This window comes from Nymphaea colorata, chromosome 13 (genome assembly GCF_008831285.2).
Source record: "Nymphaea colorata isolate Beijing-Zhang1983 chromosome 13, ASM883128v2, whole genome shotgun sequence".
Classification (NCBI taxonomy): domain Eukaryota; kingdom Viridiplantae; phylum Streptophyta; class Magnoliopsida; order Nymphaeales; family Nymphaeaceae; genus Nymphaea; species Nymphaea colorata.
In genome coordinates, this window is record NC_045150.1 from 6,373,231 (window position 1) to 6,395,363 (window position 22,133).

The 22,133-nt window shown below is 36.5% G+C and overlaps 1 protein-coding gene across 1 annotated transcript; it reads left to right on the forward strand.

Moving 5' to 3' along the window:
• The first annotated feature begins 7,409 nt into the window (after nt 1–7,409).
• On the forward strand, nt 7,410–21,327 carry LOC116267130 (uncharacterized). The gene is made up of 14 exons (XM_031648716.2): nt 7,410–7,953; nt 9,888–10,057; nt 10,541–10,644; nt 11,806–11,872; nt 12,478–12,570; nt 12,646–12,810; nt 12,916–13,056; nt 13,145–13,222; nt 14,124–14,236; nt 14,344–14,404; nt 15,756–15,923; nt 20,333–20,434; nt 20,922–21,011; nt 21,091–21,327. Exons 1-14 carry the CDS (start codon nt 7,668–7,670, stop codon nt 21,151–21,153), a joined length of 1,701 nt encoding a protein of 566 aa, XP_031504576.1. The 5' UTR covers nt 7,410–7,667; the 3' UTR covers nt 21,154–21,327.
• The last annotated feature ends 806 nt before the right edge of the window (nt 21,328–22,133 follow it).

Here is a 22,133-nt window from a genome sequence, read left to right on the forward strand (position 1 = left end):
GAAAGCTTTGGTGTTTATTAAATCTTGGCATTTTTGGAACGTAAATTTTGACTATGTACCTTTCCTTCCCTAATATTGTTCAAGCTTTGCTCCAATTGGACCTCTACCACTTGGAAACACAACTGTGTTTCAAAATTTGTCCTTGGAAACCATATGCAATATAGGAGAAAAATATGAAGACTATTTGTCTGTGGTAATATGTAAACTCCTTTTTGAGATCTCTAGCCACTCAACCTTTTTTGCCATGTTAGCAGCTTCATGCCTCCACTGCTACATTACAAGTATGATTTATGTAAAGTAATCAAGAAAATTATGAAGGACAATTACATTTTCTATGAACTGAGTGTGACAATGTCATGCATGTTCCAGTAAGACACCAAAAGTTCATAGTGACAACTACTGTTTGAGATTCATAAATATATACATGATGGGTGCTTTCTAGTGGACTAGAGAAAATTAAGATGGGTGTGCTTTTTTGCATGACCAGGGAATTAAGATGAGTGATTTTGTTCGAACTTTTTCACTAATGGAACTAAGATGACTGTCATATTACTTAGCATGGAGGCTTTCCTTTCCACTGCGAGAGTGGCCAAAGGGGGATGCAAATTACTTGTTGTGGTTTAGACCTTGTTTTCTTTGGACGGACCATGATTAAATGAACATTCATGAGTAACTGACATAGTACATGGTATCCCATTTCTGCCAATCTCTCTGCATGTTGGTAGCATTAGAAATGGATGGAGTGCAATAACTTAATAACCAACTTCTACATTCAAGGGTAACATTTGATGCATCAACCATTTGACCACATTGTTAGCAGATTATTCTCAAATAAGCTGTTTCTTCTTCCATGATGAACAAGGTAGCAGAAGATTGTTTGCAAGCTTGGTCAAATGAATGCGGCTCAAGGAGAGGAGGCCTTCATCTTGGAGAAGTATCTAATATGATCTCAAATAGAATATAAAGCTGCAGTGACAAAAAAAAATATGAATGTGATCATCTAGAGTATGTGGCTTGGATTTAACTTCCAGGAAAAAACTGTTCATAGTTGAGAACTACAAATAAAAGCCTTCAAGTCAAAAAGCAATTCTCAGCATGTTTTTCTAAATATAAAGGTACATATAATGGGATTGCAGCCTGACAAGTCTGAATTATCTGCCAAATTCATGAAAGGGCATAATGGGGACTGAAGAATCTTGATGTTTTAGATTGTTCATGTGGCTCTTCTTGTATGTATCATCTGCATATATACATGATGCAGAGATGGTATTATGTCAACTCCAACTGATTTCTGCTGCCATACAAGAGCATGTGTGTCTTTGCTTTACCCTTTCAATGCTGGAGTGAGGACGCATCATTCTTACCATTTAAGAATCATACAGGCTCGACTTAATATCTTCGTAAGTATACCCCTCTTGTTAACATATTTTTATAACCAATAAGAGTAAAAACGCTAAAGGTTTTTTAACATGTTTTTGCTTGTTTCATTTCTTTCTTGTTTCTTGTGTTAATAGTCTCTTGTAATTAGGGAATAAGGTTGCCATCTCACGAAGCAAGCTTTTTTTTTTTTGTAAAAAATTAGTAACACATATTTTGTTACTAATAGTCCATTCAGTAATGCATACTCATGTTGAAAAATGTGAACAATTTGCAACATCTAAATTCCTTACTGAAGCCCAAATTGCTTCATGCAAACCATGAATTTGCAGCATAAATTTTTCATTGTTATAGACAATTTGTAAGAAAACATCTTCATTGGTGATACTGGATCATTAGTAACAAAAATGAAATTTCATTGCCAATGGATTCAGCGTCACAACTTTTAGTAACAGATGTTGTCACATACTATTTTCGTTGGTAAAGATATTTAGTAATGAAAATCCTGTGTTACTAAAGGTTGATTATCTTGCAGCCAACATATTAGCTTAAGACAAATTGGTTGCTTGAGATTCTAACAAAGATGTTTATAACCTTCCTAATTGATGGAAGTGACATTATTCACACATAGTGGAACCCACTAGAATGATGCATGAATTATTGACATTGTCCCAAACTTCTATTTAGGTTTGTAAAAGGAATTAAGTTGACTAGCTCAAAAAGTTGGAGAATAACCATAAATTGAGTAATGGCTATAAGATAAAGCCATATTTTAACTACTAATTATACAATATGTGATATAATATACAACATTATGAACTAAGATAACCTAAAATTGATACATGATGATGTGCCATGTCCTTGGATGTTGTAAGATAGAAACAACCCCACTTGCCTTTGAGTTCTTCAAATTGGTTTATTGATAAGCCTTTAGTGAGACCATCTACTAGCGGGTCCGACCTTTTTGTGTGGGACAGTTCTGGCTCCTTTGTTTTCTGGCTCCTTTGTTTGTATCTTCTCACATACATAGTGACATCTTATATCTATGTGCTTTGTACACCCATGGAAAACTAAGTTGGCTGCAATGTGAATGGTTCCTTGACTATCATACTACATGGAAATGGAAGTGTTAATGGTAAAACTCATATCTTGAAGGAGAGTTTTAATTCAAATGAGCATACTAGTTGTTAGGGCCATCTGTACTCAGCCTCTAAGTTTGAACGAAATACAATGAGTTGCATTTTATTCTTCCAAGTCACAATATTACCTCCCATGAAGATGCAATACCTTATAATGAGTCTCCTATCTGAACTCATTGCCTAGTTGGCAACTGAATAATCTTTTATGTCAATATTTTGATTAGCCTTATACCATAGAACTTGCCCAAGAGACTTCCTCAAATATCTTAGGATTTGATCAATTGCCTTCACATTAATGAATTTTGGTGTGTGCATGTGTTGGCTCACTAGACTTACTGTATGAGTGATGTTTGTCCTTGTCACAATGTGATATCTTAGCTTTCCCTTTCCTATAAGTGATGTCTTGTGGAATCTTTGATGGTCACTTCATTGTCAACATCCAATTTTGCATACAGCCCAATGGGAGAATCAACAAGTTTGGCAATCAATTTTTCCAGTTTCTTTGAGTAAATCGATGTCATTTTCATCAAGAGAGATAAATGCTTTTTGTAGGTTGAATAACTCTATCTTAAGAAAGTATTGTAGCCTTTCAAATATTTAATTTTGAAGGTTTCATGGAGGAAATTGGTAGTTTTTTTATGATCTCCAAGTCATTTCCCATTACTATTATATCATCAATGTAAATAACATCATGGACAACTTTTTCACTTGATTTTTTAATAAATAGAGATGAAATTTTTTCTTTTTAAAGCAATGTCCAATCTATAATGCTAGGCCCTTGGAGATTGCTTTAGTCTATATATAGACTTAGACAACCTGCACACCAAGTTTAGAGTCCTTGTTTGAGGATGCCCATGCAACAACTACATGCAAACCTCTCCTTTTATATCTCAATGCAAAGAAGTGTTTTTCACATCTAATTGATATAGTGGCCAATTAAAATTGCAAAAATGGATAAGAGGGCACTAATAGTATCCATTTTCATGACTGAGCGAATTTCTCCTCATAATCCAATCCATGGGTATGTGTGTAGCTTTTGGCTACCAGTTGAACCTTACAATGCTTTGTGGTCTCATATTTGTTATACTTAGTTTTAAAATCCTTCTAAACCCCATAGCCTTTTTTTTCTTTAAGAGGATATGCAACATCCCAAGTATGATATTCATGAAGATCCTTCAGTTTTTCATCAATAACTTGAGCCCAAACATGTTCCTTGGTGGCTTCTTCATAATTGCTCAGGTCGGAGTAACCAGAAATTTTACTTAAGAAGGTCATGCATTGAGGAGGGACATGTTCACATTTTAAGTATTGATCCATTGGATATGATTTAGTTGTATATGTAATATAGTCATCAAGATACCTCAGTGGACAACTTGTGCATTGAGACCTTTTAGTCACTGTATCCTCCAATATATTCTCTGGATGAATTTGTGATGTAACTGACTGACTCATATGGTTGTCAGGTTCGATGGACACATTGCTTTCTTTATTGTCAGGGCATGAAGTTATTATAGAGACATCAAAATATCTGTAATCCTCAATGATTGTGTCTTTCTCCTCAAGACAATCAACACCCTTAGCTTTAAAGTAAAGCATATGCTCATCAAAAGCCGCATCACAAGAAACTTGGAGATGTTTTGACACAACATTATGACAACGATAACCTTTTTTAGACAAAGGATATCTTAACCTTTCTTAGACAAAGAGTATCCTAAAAACGCACATTTTGTAGCTTCATGACTGAGTTTGTTGCCACTTGGTTTTTTATGTGGACTATGCATCCATATATTCTCGTGTGGTGCAGTTTAATTTTCCTTTCAAAACATCACGAGGAGATTTTCCATTTAATTGCTTGAGAGGATCCAGTTAATGATATAACAAGAAATCATAGCAACATCACTCCAAATTTATTTGGAAACATTCATTTGAAAGAGAAGAACTCTAGTTGTTTCAAGCACGTGTCTATTCTTGCATTGGACAACAACATTCCGTTGAGGCATGCCAACACAAACATATTGATGGCTCATAGTATAGTTTTTTTTTTCTTTTTTTTTTCAAACTGTTTAAAAATGAACTCTTAAACTTTGTGCCATCATCCATTCTCTTGAAGTCTTAATTTTGACTTCAAACTGAGTTTCCACCATTTAAAATTCATGACATTTGGAAAGCACCTCAACTTTGCTGCTCAACAAATAAACCCAGGCGATTTTACACCAACTTTATGTATTCTCAGATACTTTGCATTTACCTCAGATGCTCGCTGAATGATTGTGTTTCCTTCCTTCCATTTCAAATGTTGCAGTATAGCTGAAACATATGAGCGATATCTTTTTTTTTTTTTTTGCTGCGTAGTTATGTGGCTTTGTTTGTTCCTGCACAACAATATTCTCTAGAATATTGGATGATCCTTCTGCCATTGAAGTACCATGTAATATTCAACTTAGGATAGCCATCAACGAGCATTATGGCTATGATATCATGTAGAATGACAAAAGTAAGAAGAACAAGAAGAGAAAAATTTTTACGTGGTTCAGCCAATAGGCCTACGTCCACAGAGAAAGACAACACAAACTTTGGATGATTTTTCATTAATTTTTTATCCCCCAAATACAATGATAAAAAGGGTTAAGTACACAACCTCCAAAAAATATGAGAAGTGAAGATAAGGAGGCGTGAATTTTCAGCCGTAATGTTCTGATGGTTTCTCTTCTTACAAGAGTAGATGATCAACTTTTTAATTGGAGGAAGTACTGCGACAAAAGAAAAAAGAGAGCAACAGAAGAAAAATCACAGGTAAATAAGAAATAGCAAAAAAGAAAAACATTGGAACCAAATCATCTAACATTTGTTATGAATCTTTTGCCAAGAACCGATATCTGTACATTAGCAAGCTAGAAAGATGGACATAGGACTAGAGGTTGAGACAAAAGGACCTCACAACACCCTTATTCTTCTTCTCTTTCTCGCTTGTTGGCCGTCCAAAGCTGAGCAGCTCACTTCAAGTTTTGCATGCTTTAAGAGCTTCAAAACGAATCTTGTGCCTTCTCCTCCATGCCACAACATAGCTGAGGAGGGTCTCTTGGAACGGTTTTCAACAGCTCCATGGCCTTCATGAGATGCCACCCACTTCACACTGTCCTAAGGTACCTATCAACACCACGGCATTCATCTATATCAGAACTTTACATTGACGGAAAATCCATGATTATCATGGTAGGCTCTTCATCAAAGCTTAATTCAATGGATGATATGGGTCCCTCTCCATTAAACTTGAAGAAAACTCAATCTTACAGTCCATCAGATTTTCGCCTCTACATTCGGCGCAGGCTTTCCGGCCGAACCATGCCACTTGGTTTCCTCTGGTCCGATCAAGCTGGTGTTGCCGCCGGTCGATTCAGTCAGCACGTATCCCTGAAATTTAATCACTCTATCAATCCCATGCATCTTCCGTTACGGTTTGAGGTTAATCTTTATCAAACAGCTACTTTCGATAGAACGTTCAGACCAGAACAGTTCGGCCCAAATGTGGGTAATGTGGCTTGCTGACTCGTGTTGGATGTAACGGTATGCATCGGCCGTAGGCTACAGCTTTTTTTAACGGGGTATTGGGAATATGGTTAACTAATTTTTAATTGATCATGACCTGGATCTTACAGGACTACCCTATATAACTGGACTTAAGTTCATGAAATTTCAACATTAAATTAATGTTTCAAGAAGATATACAAATATCGGTGTCCAGCTCGTAGTTTTTCACGATTAAAAAGTGATTTCTCTTCTCCGGAATTAAATTTTCTAGAATACGTACAAAAAATAACATAAAAAGTTACGCAATTATGAGTCTTCTACTTTTTCTACAAAAGAAACTACAGCTAAACATTCATAAGAGTTTTCCAAATGATAAAGAAAAAGAAATGACAACAGTCACTCAAATTGATATTTGTGTTCAAGTGTTACATGAGATATATTTGTGTCGTTTCCAGTTCCGCAGAAATCGTTTTGTGAATGGAACCGGCGAAATTGCCAACTTCGTGTGAAAACATTTAAAAATTATGTTTTTAGGAAGTAAATGAATATATATACATATATGTGTGTATAATTTAATTAAAAATTATTTAACTATTTTAACGTGAGACTTTAGTTTAATTGGTGGTAAACCGTTGGTCTTTCAAACGGTAGAGTTTCATTCTTTGATTTTATTTGTTAAGCTGGTTAAACTTTCTAAATTATGTGCGGGTGCACAGGTATTTGTTAAGTTGGTATGATCATTGCGCTTCAACTGGGTTGTTCTATTCCACCTCTTATAAAGAAAGGAACTTAATAAAAACAATACTTAATAAACTGGTTTAATAGCCAAATTTAGCTTTTGACAACCCCTTTTAGATAGTTATCCAAATTCAGATGCTAATCTACTTTGGACTCTAGACTCCGTTTTGAACTCCAAATCAACTTACAAACTGGTTAAGAACTTAAGATGTCATCCAAACGGCTTGCTCTAAAAGGTTGATGTAAAGGCAGAGTCGATCTATAAATCAGGTCCGATGCTTGGTATTGTGATTTTTTTGTATCATGATTAAGCCTGAGCCGGCCGCCGGCCGGTACCCGATGTCCAACTCAACTGGTTCAAGCTCCAAAAGAAGGGTATCACGGTTCGAATGGGCTTGATAAAATTTTTAATATTTATTTTATTATTATATATATATAGTGTAATATTTTATTATAATGAATTATATCTATACATTATTTCATATTAAAAATATATTTTTTAATTTAATCGACCATCCGGGTCCAGGATTCGGATGTGAAGCCGGTCCGAGCCCGACTCACCGGCGATGCCCAGGCTGCTCGGGCAAGGAAGGACTCCCAACGTGGCGAGAAGTGAGCATGTCCCTTGTTCGAGATCCGTCTCTCCCCCACTTTATCATCGACTGCTGCGACCAATCGCCAGCGACGGCCGTTCATCGCGAGACCGCAGGGCCAGCGAGCGCTATTACGCACGGCAGCAGGCGCGGCTGGCATTTATTATCGATCCCGGCCACTTCGCCTGCATACTGCCCTTCTCTCGTCTGCAACCACCGCCGATCCCGAGACCCTACGGAGTCAATCCCTTCTTCCCTCTGCTTCAGCCTGTAGATCGGTTCCATCTTGGCAATGGCGATGAGGGGGAAGAGAGGTCGAGCAGGTGAGGTTCTGGAGTCCATCTTCTCCGTGGTCCTCTCGGCTCTTGTCCTCCTCGCCTGCGTCGAGCTCGGCGATGCCGCGGCCGTGGTTGACGTCTACCGCCTCATCCAGTATGACCTATCAGGCGTGCCCTTCGGATCCCGCCGTGCGGCCCTCAACCACCATGCCGGATCCTCGCTGGACGCTTCTGGTGTTGACCTCTCGCGCACCGTCGTTATCGTGCCCATTCGCCAGCTCAATCTTACTTTCCTGCAAAGTAAGAATCCATCATCTCCCTTGTTGCTTCCAGTCTTTCTTCTGGATCGAGATTGTCTTGGTAGAGTTTGATATGCGCGGTTTGTAGACTGAGAGTCAGGCTAGGCTTTGTTCCCCTATGGTTCTCGACTTCGAATCCCTTGCTTCTTGCTCTCTGTTTCCTCTTTAGGTACCGGATTGTTCTGTATATTCGATTTACTGGTTTTTGCTCGTTCTAGTAGTTACTCACGGTCTTGTTTCACTTCCTCGTTTTCAAATTGCGGGAAGGTTGGGTTTTTCGTGCTCATTCATAGATTAAACCAGTTTGCCGGTTTTCAGAAAATGCATGTCAAGCTTGACGGAAAGCAGTTTAGGGGAAACGGTATTTTGATTTGATTCTTTCGTTGGAGAACGAATTGCATGCTTAATTAAGATGATTGCAAATGGGATGACCATGGGCTGTGCTGCCAGGGGAAAATCGTATTGACAGAGGATGCATAACTTTTGGTGCACACACTAGATCAAGTTTGCTAAAGATGTGCAAGTAAATGCTCTCCTTTTCTAAATAAATGACGAGGAACCTTCTGAGGACCCGACGACCTAATGGGCCTTCTCTTGAGGGAAACTTTTGCTGATAAATTTGTGTTTGCTTGAAGACCTGGGAAGATAATTTTGAAGCTCAAATTTAAGAAATCCATTTTGCCGTTACTTTCTAATTGGAGACGTAACTGCTTTCAGATATAGTTTTGCTTTCTGCCACCTTCCCAATTAACCAAAATTTGTACGTTTGTGCAATCGGCTAAAGCCTAAAGTTATCGAAAATCTGAAAGAGTGTGCTATTTGACCTTTTTCATTTCTATTGTCACACGAGGGTAGAAATGGGTAGGTCCTCAAGGATACTGGTTTTGTACATCCGCTGAATTGATGTCTTAGTCAAACCAGTATTGTCACTAACAGTCCAATACGTGCTGGCTGATATGGAGCTTGAAATACTAAGCATTTTTTTGTGTTCTATTAAATAATTCAAAATATTTATCTTGTTTTTTTCAAAATAGAAAAATTTGGAAATAGCTAATACGCCCAATGCATATTGGCTGAAACACTGTGTAAGTAAGCTCAAACCTGTACTGACAACACCAAATTGAACACACACGTATACTCTCTCTCTCTCTCTCTCTCCATATATATATTTATATGTATGTACAATGTGCAAACTGGTACCGGCAATACTGGACTTTCTCTCTCTCCCACACACACACATACAGACAGAGGGAGAGAAAGAGAGTGAGAGAGAGAGGCCAGTGCACATTGGCTGACACGCTGCTACAATGTGCAAGCTGTAGACAACACTGAATTAAACACACACACTCTCTCTCCCCATATATATAGATATATATATATAACGAGTTGGTAATACTAAATTAAACACTCTCTCTTTCTATCTTGCATATTATACTCTTTCTCTTTTCAGAATGTATATATATATTAAACCAATCACACACATACATTCACAATTATGTGCTAAAATTTGTCATTGGTTGACCTAATTATAAGTTGTATGCTAAAATATGTACAGTGGCCTTTTGGCAAGTGGATGGAACAGTGTGTGTGTGACCGTGTGTATGTATATATATTATATATATATATACACACACACACATTCTCTCTCTCTCACTCTCTCTCTCTTTCTCTCCCTCTCCATTTATATACAGTACCATTTTGCGAGTGGATGCAACAGTGTGTGTGTGTGTGTGTGTGTGTATGATTATATATATATATATATATATATATATATATATATATATGGCTGCCTATTTGGCAAGTTCATGTGACAGCTTAACATTTTTGTGTATCATATTCTCTGTTCAAGAATGTATGTAGCTTAAGCATGTTGGACTAAATATGTTTTGATATTAGTTAGCTTGGACATATACCAAACATGCTATTTGCCTGCAGAATTTTTGACTGATCAGCAACCTTTGGGGGGTCTATTGCTTCTGCTTCCTCAAAGTTCAACTAGTGAAAAGGAAGAACACAGTGAAGAAGGTGGTCAGGGTTGCGGGAATGGCGAGTTGAGAAGAAAAGTGATGGAGATGGAACAAATATTAATGCGTGCTAATATTCCTGTGAGTAGACCTTAAGTGTCAGAGTGCATGTCCAATGTCATGTTAAGTTGCTGTTGCTTATTTCATTCTTTTCCATTGCAAGCCATATTTTCCTTTCATGTTGTTATCTATTAACTGTTATTTACTTACCTTGTATGTTCTTGAACTAATGATGATTGGTAAATAGTATTGAGATGGGAAACTGGCGTTCGTGATGTGCTATATAAAATTATGCCCATGCTACAAAATATTCCTTCGGCATCCTTGTAAAAATTTGTAGGTTCACTTTTTTGTAAGTTGGTATTCATTTGTCATTGGCTTATTCTGCACTTGATCCAAATTCACTATGCTCTTTTAGCTGTTATTCAATTGGGTGTCCTTAGTGTCTTAAGCATGCTTTCTATTGACATTCTGCATAGGCTAGTGTAGTTCTAGTTATTGTACTGCACATTTTCTTCTGTCATCACAGAATGGATTTTAATTGATGTGTTCAAAATATTCCAGTATCCTGTATACTTTGCATTTGAGGAAGAGAAAGTTAATGCCATGTTAGCAGATGTTGAACATAATGATGCTACTGGTCAACCTTCCACCACAACCACTGGCGGGTATCACTCTCATACCTAGTTATTCTTTTAACAAATTGAAAAAGCTGTGTGCTATCATTCTATGCCTTGTTAACTTCCTTCTGTTCCTGCAAGTAAAAGCTGGTGTGATGGCACAGTCATTGTTCACCAATGCTGGCCTTATTATAATGTTAGAAAGTTCTTTCAGCAGATTGTCAAAGTTAGGATCCTTTTTCCTCAGAAAACCTTTGAGAGCAAAAATAAGTTGGAAAGTGAAAAAATTTTGTTGAAAATTTCACATTTCGAGTGGAAATTTCTTCAGTTTATTTCCTTGTGAATTTCCTGTTAAAACATCTCAGAAGCTTGAAGGACTGAAAGGCCCTTATTTGTTAACTAGAGAGGGCACTTAAGTAATTTATGCAACAATTGTTGCTGTCTGTATTGGAGTTTTTGGTTGTTCACCCTGTTAGTCATACTTGCGTTGTGGATAAGTGGAGTAATGAAATTTTATTTGCATGATAGGATAATCAGTTGGCCAAGTATAACAAAAATTTATGCTAAAATTCTTGCTTACAATTAAAAAAAGTGCAATTGATAAGTGACAATTTGATTGCTGTTTGTTATTTTGACTCTTTGTGTTTGGTTATCTGCATGCTGATTAGTTTTTGTGATTTTGTCTTATATGGCAAGCTAATAGTGGCTATAAGCTATCAAGCAATTCCAGGAAACCAAAAACCAAAACATGGTGAGTTATGAAGTTGCCTATAAAGTGCTTCATAGTTCTTCCAGTCTACAAGTGATTAGTAACCAAATATTACGAGTACGTCATTTGCTGCAAGTAACACTTTCATGCATTTGTCAGCTGCTCCTTTAGCAAGTTTATAAATATATTACCATCATGGGCCTTGGCCTTGAGAGTTCTAAGGCTATGTAATTTTTATGCCCGTTTCATGGAATAATCTCGAGACTGTCTTTTGTTGCATCTCTTTTACAATTATTTCATGAATGTTTGATTCTTTTAACTGCAGAACTTTAGTGCATTATTCTTCAATGAGTTTAGCATGTTACCCATGACATGACGTGAAAATTTGCAACTATGTAAACATTAATTTGCCTTTGTGGCTGCTATTTAGTGATTCCTTTTCCCTTGCAATCTTGATACAATGTCTTTTTATGTTCATTTTGGCATTCTAAATGTTTCAGATACAAACTTGTTGTTTCCACTTCTGAACCTAAGCGACTTACATCTCCTTCTCTCACAAACATTCAGGTCTCTCTCTCTCTCTCTCTCTCTCTATATATATATATATATATATATATATATATATATATATATATATATATAACGTTCATTTCAAAGTGTAGATATTGCCTAGTTGTCCCTCGAAGATGCTTGGAACTAATATAGTGAGGCTGAGCTGACAGTGGGCAAGGTCTTAGCATTTGGGCCCATATGTTCAATACTTGCATAGTGCTGCTAGTCGAAACATGTTTGGTTGGTTTACTAAGCAGAAGTCTAGAATATATTGTTATAGTCCTTTTGAAGCTTCATAATGTTTGGCATGTTAAATTTAAGTTATTTGCTGTTGGTTGCATAATAACTTGGGTGGTCTCTATGATTGTTGAGAAAGTCTATTGGTTATCAGAAAAAGTGATTGACAAAAAAGGCAGGAAAGCTTGTGTCCTTCTTGTTCAAATATTTTCGTATCCTTGTAGAGCATGAAAAAGGAATCAGCAGGTTTTGTGTGTTTGTTGTTTGTCTTCTTACATGGATTTAACCTCAAAATGGGCAGCAACTTGGCAAAACACAACAAAGCATTTGTAGGATTGCTTGTAAAATAAATGAGTGATTTTGCTAATTGTAGAACATGACAGGGATGGTTGCTAGGATCAAGAGGTGATGGTGATGTTGTCCAGCTCCCAACTATCGCTATTGTTGCATCATATGACACATTTGGCGCCGCACCAGTAAGTAGTAACTATTTGGGACACCTGATCCTCAAATTACAACTTAATTTGTTTTGTTCATTGTTAAAATGTTAGGCACTCTCCGTAGGAAGTGATAGTAATGGAAGTGGAGTGATTGCATTGCTGGAAATAGCTAGGCTATTCTCCCGTCTTTATTCAAATGCAAAAACAAGAGGAAGATTCAATCTACTCTTTGGATTAACTTCTGGCGGGCCTTACAATTACAATGGAACCATGAAGGTATGGAGTTTATTTTGCCTTTGTGTTCGCCTCTTCAGGTTTGAATATTTCTAGGTCTTTTTTATCTTTTGTTTTTTTGAACTTTTCTGTAATCATGATATTCAGTGGCTTAGGAGTTTTGACCAACGTATACGTGAGAGCATTGATTATGCTATCTGCTTGAATAGCATTGGGTCTTGGAATAACGAATTATGGCTTCATGTATCAAAGCCCCCAGAAAACGCGTATATAAAGCAACTGCATGAGGTAAGTTGTATTGCTATGTTTGTAACATATAATGCTTTCCAAGTAAATGCATCCAATTTCCTTCACTTGTTTGTGGTGATGTTACCAGAGTTTTGCAAGCGTTGCAGAGGAATTGGGGATAAAGATTGGCATCAAACATAAAAAGATCAATATATCAAATTCAAGAGTAAGCCTGTTTCACTTCATGTGCAAAAGATTTACTTTATTGCAACCGTTGTTGATTGTGTTTCTGTTATTTTTTGATGGTGTGGAGCTTTTTTAACTCCATTTCTGGTGCCTTTCATTACCTTCAGCAGCTATGCATTCAAAATTGGGGTTTGGTTAAGGTTCTTCTTTAAAAATATGATTAAGAATTTAAGACATTGGAAATTGATTATGGATTTAGTTGCTTTTTTCATTTGTCTTGTGTGATTTTCATAAAACTTTGGTTTATGCTGGATTAACAATTCTGATTGTAGCTTTGAGATTTAGGGATCCAGATTGCTCCTGCACCTTAGATGCATAAATAGTTGTTTTACTTTTAATTGTTAGGTTATGTTGGTCTGTCTCATTTCTACATGGTAGGCCGCATTGTGTTTTCAAATGTTCAGTTTTTCCCCCTGATAGATTGGATTTTTCCTATTTCTGAGGCCTGCAATCCTATATTTGAAGTCATCTTTGAGGCTTTCATTGTTTATTTCCTCGTTCTTTGTGATGTATCACTGTTCTCCGTTCTGGTTAAGTTAGCACCTGTGTGATGAGTCAAATGGATTCCTCAAATAGGCTGCCTCACTCTAGTTGGGTGTGTATCGTGTGCATTTTGGGTGACACTGATATTATTGGTGACTATTGTATTTTATTCTTCAATTGAAATGCATGCATTTCTTTGTATTAGTGCATATAGCTTCTTTCATGCACACACACATATTATTGCACATACACCATCACTGCACCTGTACCCAAGTTTGTTTTGGAAAATGATGGGACTTGCACCACACCACATACGTGACATGGCACGTGTGGTATTCTTTTATGTGTTCATTTTTCTTTTAATCTTGTTAGTCAACATTGTGAATTTGCTAATGCAGGTAGCATGGGAGCATGAACAATTTTCAAGACAAAGAATTACTGCTCTCACTATTTCTGAACTCACTTCTGCCCCTGATCTATTTGAGAAGGCTGGCGGAATATATGATACTAGGTGCAAGTCTATGTTATCTTCAGTAATAATGTTTGTACTTTCTGATAGGCATTTTCTAATTATCTTTTTTTTTTTTTTTTTTTTTGCTTTTGACAAACTTCCTTTAGACATTCAGTAAATGAAGCAGCAGTCATCAAAGGTGTCAAGTTGGTTGCTGAAAGTCTTGCAGTGAGTAATTCTTGTTGGATAGTTTTGTCAGTTGTAATGTAAACGCAATTGTTATTGACTCCTGAACTTTTTCTGTTATTATAGTGGATGCCATAGCGTTTAGGAGATATTGATGGAAACATAATTTTGAGTTTACGTGTCCATCTCACAAGCTAGTAGATTAAAAGCAGTTAGATGCTTAACGAGACAAATCTTAAGCTAAGATTCTGAAGGTAGTATTATATCGCTAATGTATTTTTGATACATTGGTTGGATTCATAACTTGTTTTGCAAGAATCCTGAATTTATGAATTTGCATTTTTCTATGTCCAAATTGCTTAGATACTGAAGTTATTGGAGATCTTGTGGATTCTGGATCGGGGAAACTGTGTTTATGCTTTTTCCTGCCCTTCTATATGAGTTACTGCCTCAATCTGCCAAACTGCCACTTGGGTTTTTGAATTCATTGTAACAACTATTACCACTTGGGTTACTTATTCTGCTTCTTGAACAGGAATATAGTTAAAAAAATAAAGTTTGAGTTTTAATATGGTTCTTCTTGCAGAAATTTTGAACATAGGGGAAGTTGTCTTCAAGATAGATGCTCATGTTTGGTGTAAAATCCTCTTTTTGGTGTAAAATCCTCTTTTGAACCGTGAACTTCTTCCCTTTAGACAGAAAAGGGGCTTCTATCCCAGCATCAATAAGCTTTAATGCACCCCAAGTTGACGGTTTTTCCCATAAAAGCCAAGAGTCTCTTTGCTCAACTTTTAGGAGTGTGTGGTTGCAAAACACTTACGGCTTATGCAACCCAACTTCAAAGAAAGGGCGTCAGCCCTTCTCAATTCGCTGTCTATGGTGTTATACATTAGTTTTACACCCTTAAAACTACTTACAAGGATGCAACTTGATGTTCCTTGACATGGTCAAATTATGTACTACAACCTATCATATATGCACTATACCACAATACCATGTTCGTGAAGTATGCCATGGCATAGTTGCGAGCAATGGTCTTTGGAACCTGTAGAATTAGGTCCTCAAATTGAAGCACAATTGATATGAAAGATAATGACATTAAATTGCGTCTTGATCTAGAACTGCAATTTTGTGTTTAAAAGCTCAATCACAGGTGTATGTCAATTACTCATATCAGTATTTGATACTGTTTGTAGTATTTGATCCAATAATACATTGGACTATGGTTTGAAGCAAAGGGTGCAAGACTCATTAAACTAATTGCCATACTGCTGAGTTATCGTAATGCTATATTGTTTCAAGGGTCTTTTGCTCTCCCACCTTCGTTGTACTTTCTATTTTACAAGTATTGGTACCTTCCTGCTGACCATCTCGTTTCTTTTTCCTTTCCCAGAGGCACATATATGGGCAACAACAATCGAAGGTCCAAATTTTTGCAGATGGTAGTAGTTTAGCTGTTAACCCTTCCTACATACGCTTGTGGCTGGACCTCTTGTCAAGGACACCTCGAGTAGCACCTTTTCTATCAAAGAATGATCCACTTATATTAGCACTTGAGAAGGTTTGTCTACTTGATACTTATTTTTAGTTATCCACTTATCCTTTTTCTTGGTGCTTGTCACTTTGTTCTTGTAACTAGATATTGGTGGATTTGCTTTTGACTTCACATTTTTTTTTTTTTTTTGTGTGCATGAGTATCATTGCTTTGTGTTTGTGTGTGTGAATCATGGAATACATGGACTGAACAAATATGAAGATTATGTAAACTGATTGAGTAATCCAATGAACTTGATTGATGGTAATGTTCAAAATTTATTTTTCAAGAAATGCAACTGCATTATGACATACTGCATGTCCAAATGTAAGAATAACACAAGTGAATCTTCTTTTTAATGTGTGGTCCAGAATTTATAATATGAAAAAAATCAACTGTTCTTTTTAAGCTATGTCATATTGGTGCAAGGTGTGGGTGCCGATGCAGCAACTTAAAAAAAAAAAGTAGGTGGGGCGTGCAGAAAGTATATATATATATATAATCTGTTATATAGTTAATTAACTATTTAATAGTCTTAATCAATGTTATCCGTATCGTACGATACGGACGCGTATCGTACGATACGTATCGTATAGGTCAAGAAAACCTATACGATACGCCGTTTAAAGACGATACGCGTTTGTATCGTACACGTATCGCACGATACGTGCGATACGGGGGCCGTATCGTACGATACGGGCGATACACCCCCGTATCGTACGATACGGGTTAAAACACAAAATTTTTTATTTTTTAAAGTTTAAAGACTCCAAGAGACGTAGGAGGGAGAGATTTTGCACATTTTCATAAAAAATAACCAAGGATTGATGCATCGATTTGGAAAATATTATCGTTAAATCATGAAAGATGATAAGTTGATAACTATATGTTTTGAACTTATAAAATTGTGATGTAATATAAGTCCTAAAACTCAAAGTCCTAAGACTCTAAGTCTTAAGATTCTATAAAATTTTCAAGTTTAAAATTGTTATGGATGCTTATTATGTTATTTTGAATATCTGATTTCTAATTTTTGAATGCATTGTTGACACACATGAATGTTCCTTATGTATGATGATCTTTTTTATATTTGAATATATTTTTCTTGATTTCTGATTTTTTGTTTATTTTTTCAGATTTTTAATAATTTTTCTCTATTTTTCTGATTTTTAAATATTTTTTAAAATTAAAAAATTAATTTTACGATACGCTACGCTACGTTTACGATACGTTACGATACAGCGTATAGGTCAACCCGACCGATACGCGATACGCTACGCCTTTTATAACATTGGTCTTAATAATCTTGTTTATCTATATTTACATCTTAGTCATTATAAACATTTGTATTAGAGTTAGTTGAGTCTTGGTGTACACTTAAAATGGTTAGTTTTGATTTAGTTCAGCTGACCACAGTGGACATGAAGTGTCTGAGGAGCATCAACACCCATGCCGTATCAACATGCCTGCGGCAACTGTTTAGAATTAACCGTCTGGCATAGTTTTTAAGCCCTTATGAAGTATAAAATGAGGAAAGCAAGGCAAGCTAGTTCGAGTTATCAACTTTGAAAGAGAAAAATCACTAGATTTGCTTATGCAAAGAAGAATAAGGAGGAGACAAAGCAGCCTTAGATCTTTTTAATGCTTCAGTACTGTATCTAACTACAACCTTCTATTTTTTGATTCTCTAGGATATCAAATTTCTTCCAATGAACACACAATATGCTGACATCAATCTTCTTCAATTTGGGCCCCCACCCCAATGTGCATCACATTAGCTCATGCATATCTCCTTGTATTGGAGATTTATGATATATTCGTTCCTGTCCAATAACCCCTTTAGATACCTCAAAATTTTCTTAACTGCATCTATGTGACCTAATTGTAGCTCATGTATAAACTGAGATACCTAATTCATAGAGTAAACAATAATTTGATATGGTAAGTGTAAGATAATAGAGCATACCTATAGTACTTCGATATTAGTAGGATCATGTACTTGACCTGTACCTATATATTTTGAACCCGTACCCATATTGGTACCCATTGACTTAGTTTGTCCAATGCAAAGGAGATCGACTGGGTCTTCCACATAAGACTTCAAACGGTGCCATCCCAATGATGGATGATAACCTTTTATATAAGAATTTGTCCAATTTCACATGTTTATCAGAGTCTCCTTTTTATTTTATTACACACACATATATAGAGTAAACAATGGTTGATAACTTGCTATAGTAAATGTAAGATAATGGAGCATACCTAAAATACTTCAACATTGGTAGTATCATGTACTTCATCTGTACCTATAATACTTTGAGCCCGTATCCATATTGGTACCCATTGACTTAGGTTGTCCAATGCCAAGGAGATCAACTTGGTCTTCCACACATAACTTCAAATGATGTCATGCCAATGTTGGATGGTAACTGTTTATAAAAGAATTTGTCCAATTTCACATGTTTATCCTAGTCTCCTTTCTATTTTATTACACACACGTAACATATCTTCTAGAGTTTGGATTTTCCGTTTTGATTGTCTATCTATTTGGTGTAGAAAAGTTGTAGTTACTTTAGGTTGTGCCAAGCCTTGTTGCAGCTGCCCTCAAAGTCTAGAAGTAAATCGCGAATCCCAGTTGACAATTATGGTTTTTGGCACATCATGTAGTCTGACAATCTCATTTATATAAATCTGCAAGGCTTTCAAGAGAGTGACTGATTTTTACTGGTAATAAATATACTGACTTGGAAAGCTGATCCATAGTCACTAGATAGCATTATTCTACATTTTGGTGCAAGATAATCATATATTTTTATTACAAAATCCATGGTAATATCATTGCATTTCTGTAGTATAATATCTATTTTCTATTGCAAACCACTAGGTTGGTAGCATTCCACTTTTATTTTCAGACAACTTAAACATCTAACGACGTACTCGGTGATTCTTTGTTTCATTTTAGGCCACCAGAAATTTCCTTGAAACAATCTTTGTACTGTCAGGATATCTAGAAAACCTTGAGTTATGAATCTCATACAACAGCTGCCTTTTCATTGTCTCATCTCGAAGAACCCAGAATCTTTGTTGAAACCATAGAAACCACTGTCATCATCTTGATACATGGGAATATGCTTTCTTTTTCTTCAACATATTTGTTATAACCTGGATCTTCCTTTTCCTTTTCTGTGATTGCATCCAAGAGTTGATATCATATCAAATCTATCATGCTCGCCTTGCCTTTTTCCCTTAGATAATGATGTTATCCTATCACTTCTTCCACCAGCTTCAAAGAATGAGCCATGAAGCTAACTGCCATTACATCTGCATGTTTGCTTAGAGCATTTTCCACCACATTTGATTTTACCTGGTGGTATGATATTTTGAAACTGTAATCGTCCAAATACTCTAATCATTTACTCTGCGTTAGATTCAAATCTTTATGAGAGAACATGTATTTAAGAGATTTGTGATTTGTAAACTCTTCAACAGCCCTAACGACTATGCTATGTAAACATTTTCCATATTTTCAATGTAAACACCATCGCCCCCAGTTCCAGATCATGAGTAGGATAGTGTCTTTCATGAGTTTTCAGCTGCTTAAAGGCATACACGACATTCCCATGCTATACAATGCATAACCATAGACCATACCTGTTGCATCCGATATATACTACGAACCCGGTATTTCGTATTTTGAGATGGAAGTTTCAAAATCAGAGTGGAGACTGAAAGCAATTTTTACATTTCTATCAAGGTCACTCTCTATTAGCCAGTGGGCACTTCATATGTTGCCAGCTTATGTTAGGCTGGTTGATTTCCTAAATCTTAGCTACACTATCACCCATGTGTGCGAATGCAGACAGGTATGGGTGAAACACTGGTGCAGAGGGTTTTCACACAACTTGGGTTGCAGGGACATGGACAATATGATCCTAACAAATAAATGGATGTATATTCATAAAATATAAATTACTAAACAAGGAATACCAAGTAAACACAAAATATAGTTTTGCCCTTGTTCCAAACCTGCACCCTCGTCCCATCTTGTGATCATGTGGCATCCCCTCAGGCATATCTGAGTGACATATACTATCACAAATATGTTTTTTTTTTTTCCCCAACTGGGCTGAAGCTTCCTTCACAGTAGTTTACGAAGAACTAAATAACTGACTTATCACATAGCCATGCTTTAGTAAAACCTAAATAAATTTTTCACTTATTTCTAAAGTTTATGTCTTCTACATGCATACGTAACCTTGCTACCAGGCATGTGTTTTTTTTGGTCAATGTACTTGTTTTAATCGTTCTCTAATGGTGCCTCATGCATCTGGTTTTGTACTTGTTTTAATCGTCCTCTAATGGTGCCTCATGCATCTGGTTTTCTGTCAATGTATTGCATCTGCAAGCCAATGTCTTTTTCCTTTTTTTTTTGCCAGGAATTATCAGATCATGTTACTGAAGTCAACATGCAGGATGAATTGCTTGATGGGGCTTTTAGTTTTTATGACTTGATAAGTGCCAAACTTCACATATATCAGGTAAAGGTTTTTGTCTGTAGCAACTGGAACAAAGCACCAACTCTTTGACATCCATGGCATCTGCATGTTGATGACAACTATTTCTTCATAGATTTAGTCAAGAAGAAAAGGTTCTCTTTCATGATTCTTATATAATGCACTTTGTGCTCTTATTTTGAAATGTAAAACATGTGGATTTTCCTGTCTTGTCATTGTTTTAGTAACGGCAGCTGACAGATACAGACTAAGTTAGTTCTTGTGGGCACTTACTAGTGTATTGCCTATTTGCAGCTGGGGAATATTTACTTTTAACGAACATGTGCTAGTGCCAGATAGTGTTTATCCTTTTACTAGTACTTGCAGGGAAAGTAATAAGTGATTTACACCACCTGGCATGAATTTCTGTCTTGCCCTTTGTTTATTGGACTTCAAGAGTGAAAAAAAAAAAACGTGATTCTGGAATCAAAACTGCGGCCATGTCTGATGATCGGACTTTACTCAATTGCAGGTGGCAAGCGTGACATTTGACCTGCTATTGCTTCTTGCAGTGGGATCCTACTTGATTCTCCTTTTCTGTTGTCTCATTATCACAACAAGAGTATGCTATATTCTCCAGGCCTCACAATTGTTACTCTTTGCTAGAATGCTTTATATTAATTTCCTTTCCCTTTTTGCAGGGTCTTGATGATCTTATCGGCATTTTCCGTCGGCCTCCGACACGAAAAGTCAAATCTGCTTAACTGATAATTATTTGATTTTTGTGATCAGTTTCTTTTTCCCCTTGAAAAATTTTGATCCTTAAAGAGTGTCTAGTTTAGTGTAAGTTAACATTTTAGAGGTTGCCAATTAATTTGCTTGTAATATGCAAAATTTTTCTTTATTATTTCTATTGAAATACTATAAATTAGTCAGTACATTATTTTTGTGGTTATAAGACCTTGACCTTCGTACAAGGGGTTTTTCCTAAGTGTATGTAATCTCCTCCTGAAGGAAGGCCCCTGATGACCCAATGGCATAAAGGAGTCTATAGTGGTGTGGAATGCATCGACACCTATGGGAATCACTCGAGTGTTTACCAATTGAAGGTTAGCCAGGATGGAAGTGCACGAATGTTCACCATCTTCTCTATGAAGATTTTGATTTTGAATTTAGGGTTTATTATGCTGTGCATCTCTGGTTCAACTTGTGCGGGATTATGCTATTGTATCTTAAAAGAGGTGGGTTCTGCTTGCAAGTTAAAGCATGTGGAGATCTCATCACATAGTACTGATGCAGTTGTGGACCTCCCGCTCACCCAAATGACACAGTGTGAGGGAAGAGTTAGACATTGTTCGTTGTCAGATCTTTACATTTTTCCCGGTCGTTTACCAAGTCCTAGACACTTAGATATCATCTCATAAATTTGGGCGAGAACATTCAAATAAAATTTTGGTGCGGTGGGTTAGTTTCCATTGCCATTTCTGTTTAGATCCAACTTGTAGGTGCAAGTTTTTATTCATGCACGTTAGGCGTGTAAGTGGAGGTGGCCCACTGGTCTTTGGGTCCATTACATAGCATAGTCGTTATGAATAATTGTGATTTTCATTTTAACCTTTTCATGAGGTGATGTTTTTGTTCTTTTCTCTCGTAATTCATTATATTACGATTGTGCCTAAGCTCAGGAAAATACTTCTGAATCATCTCGGCGGGCACCAGTCTATCAGCTCCTTTTGACGGTTAG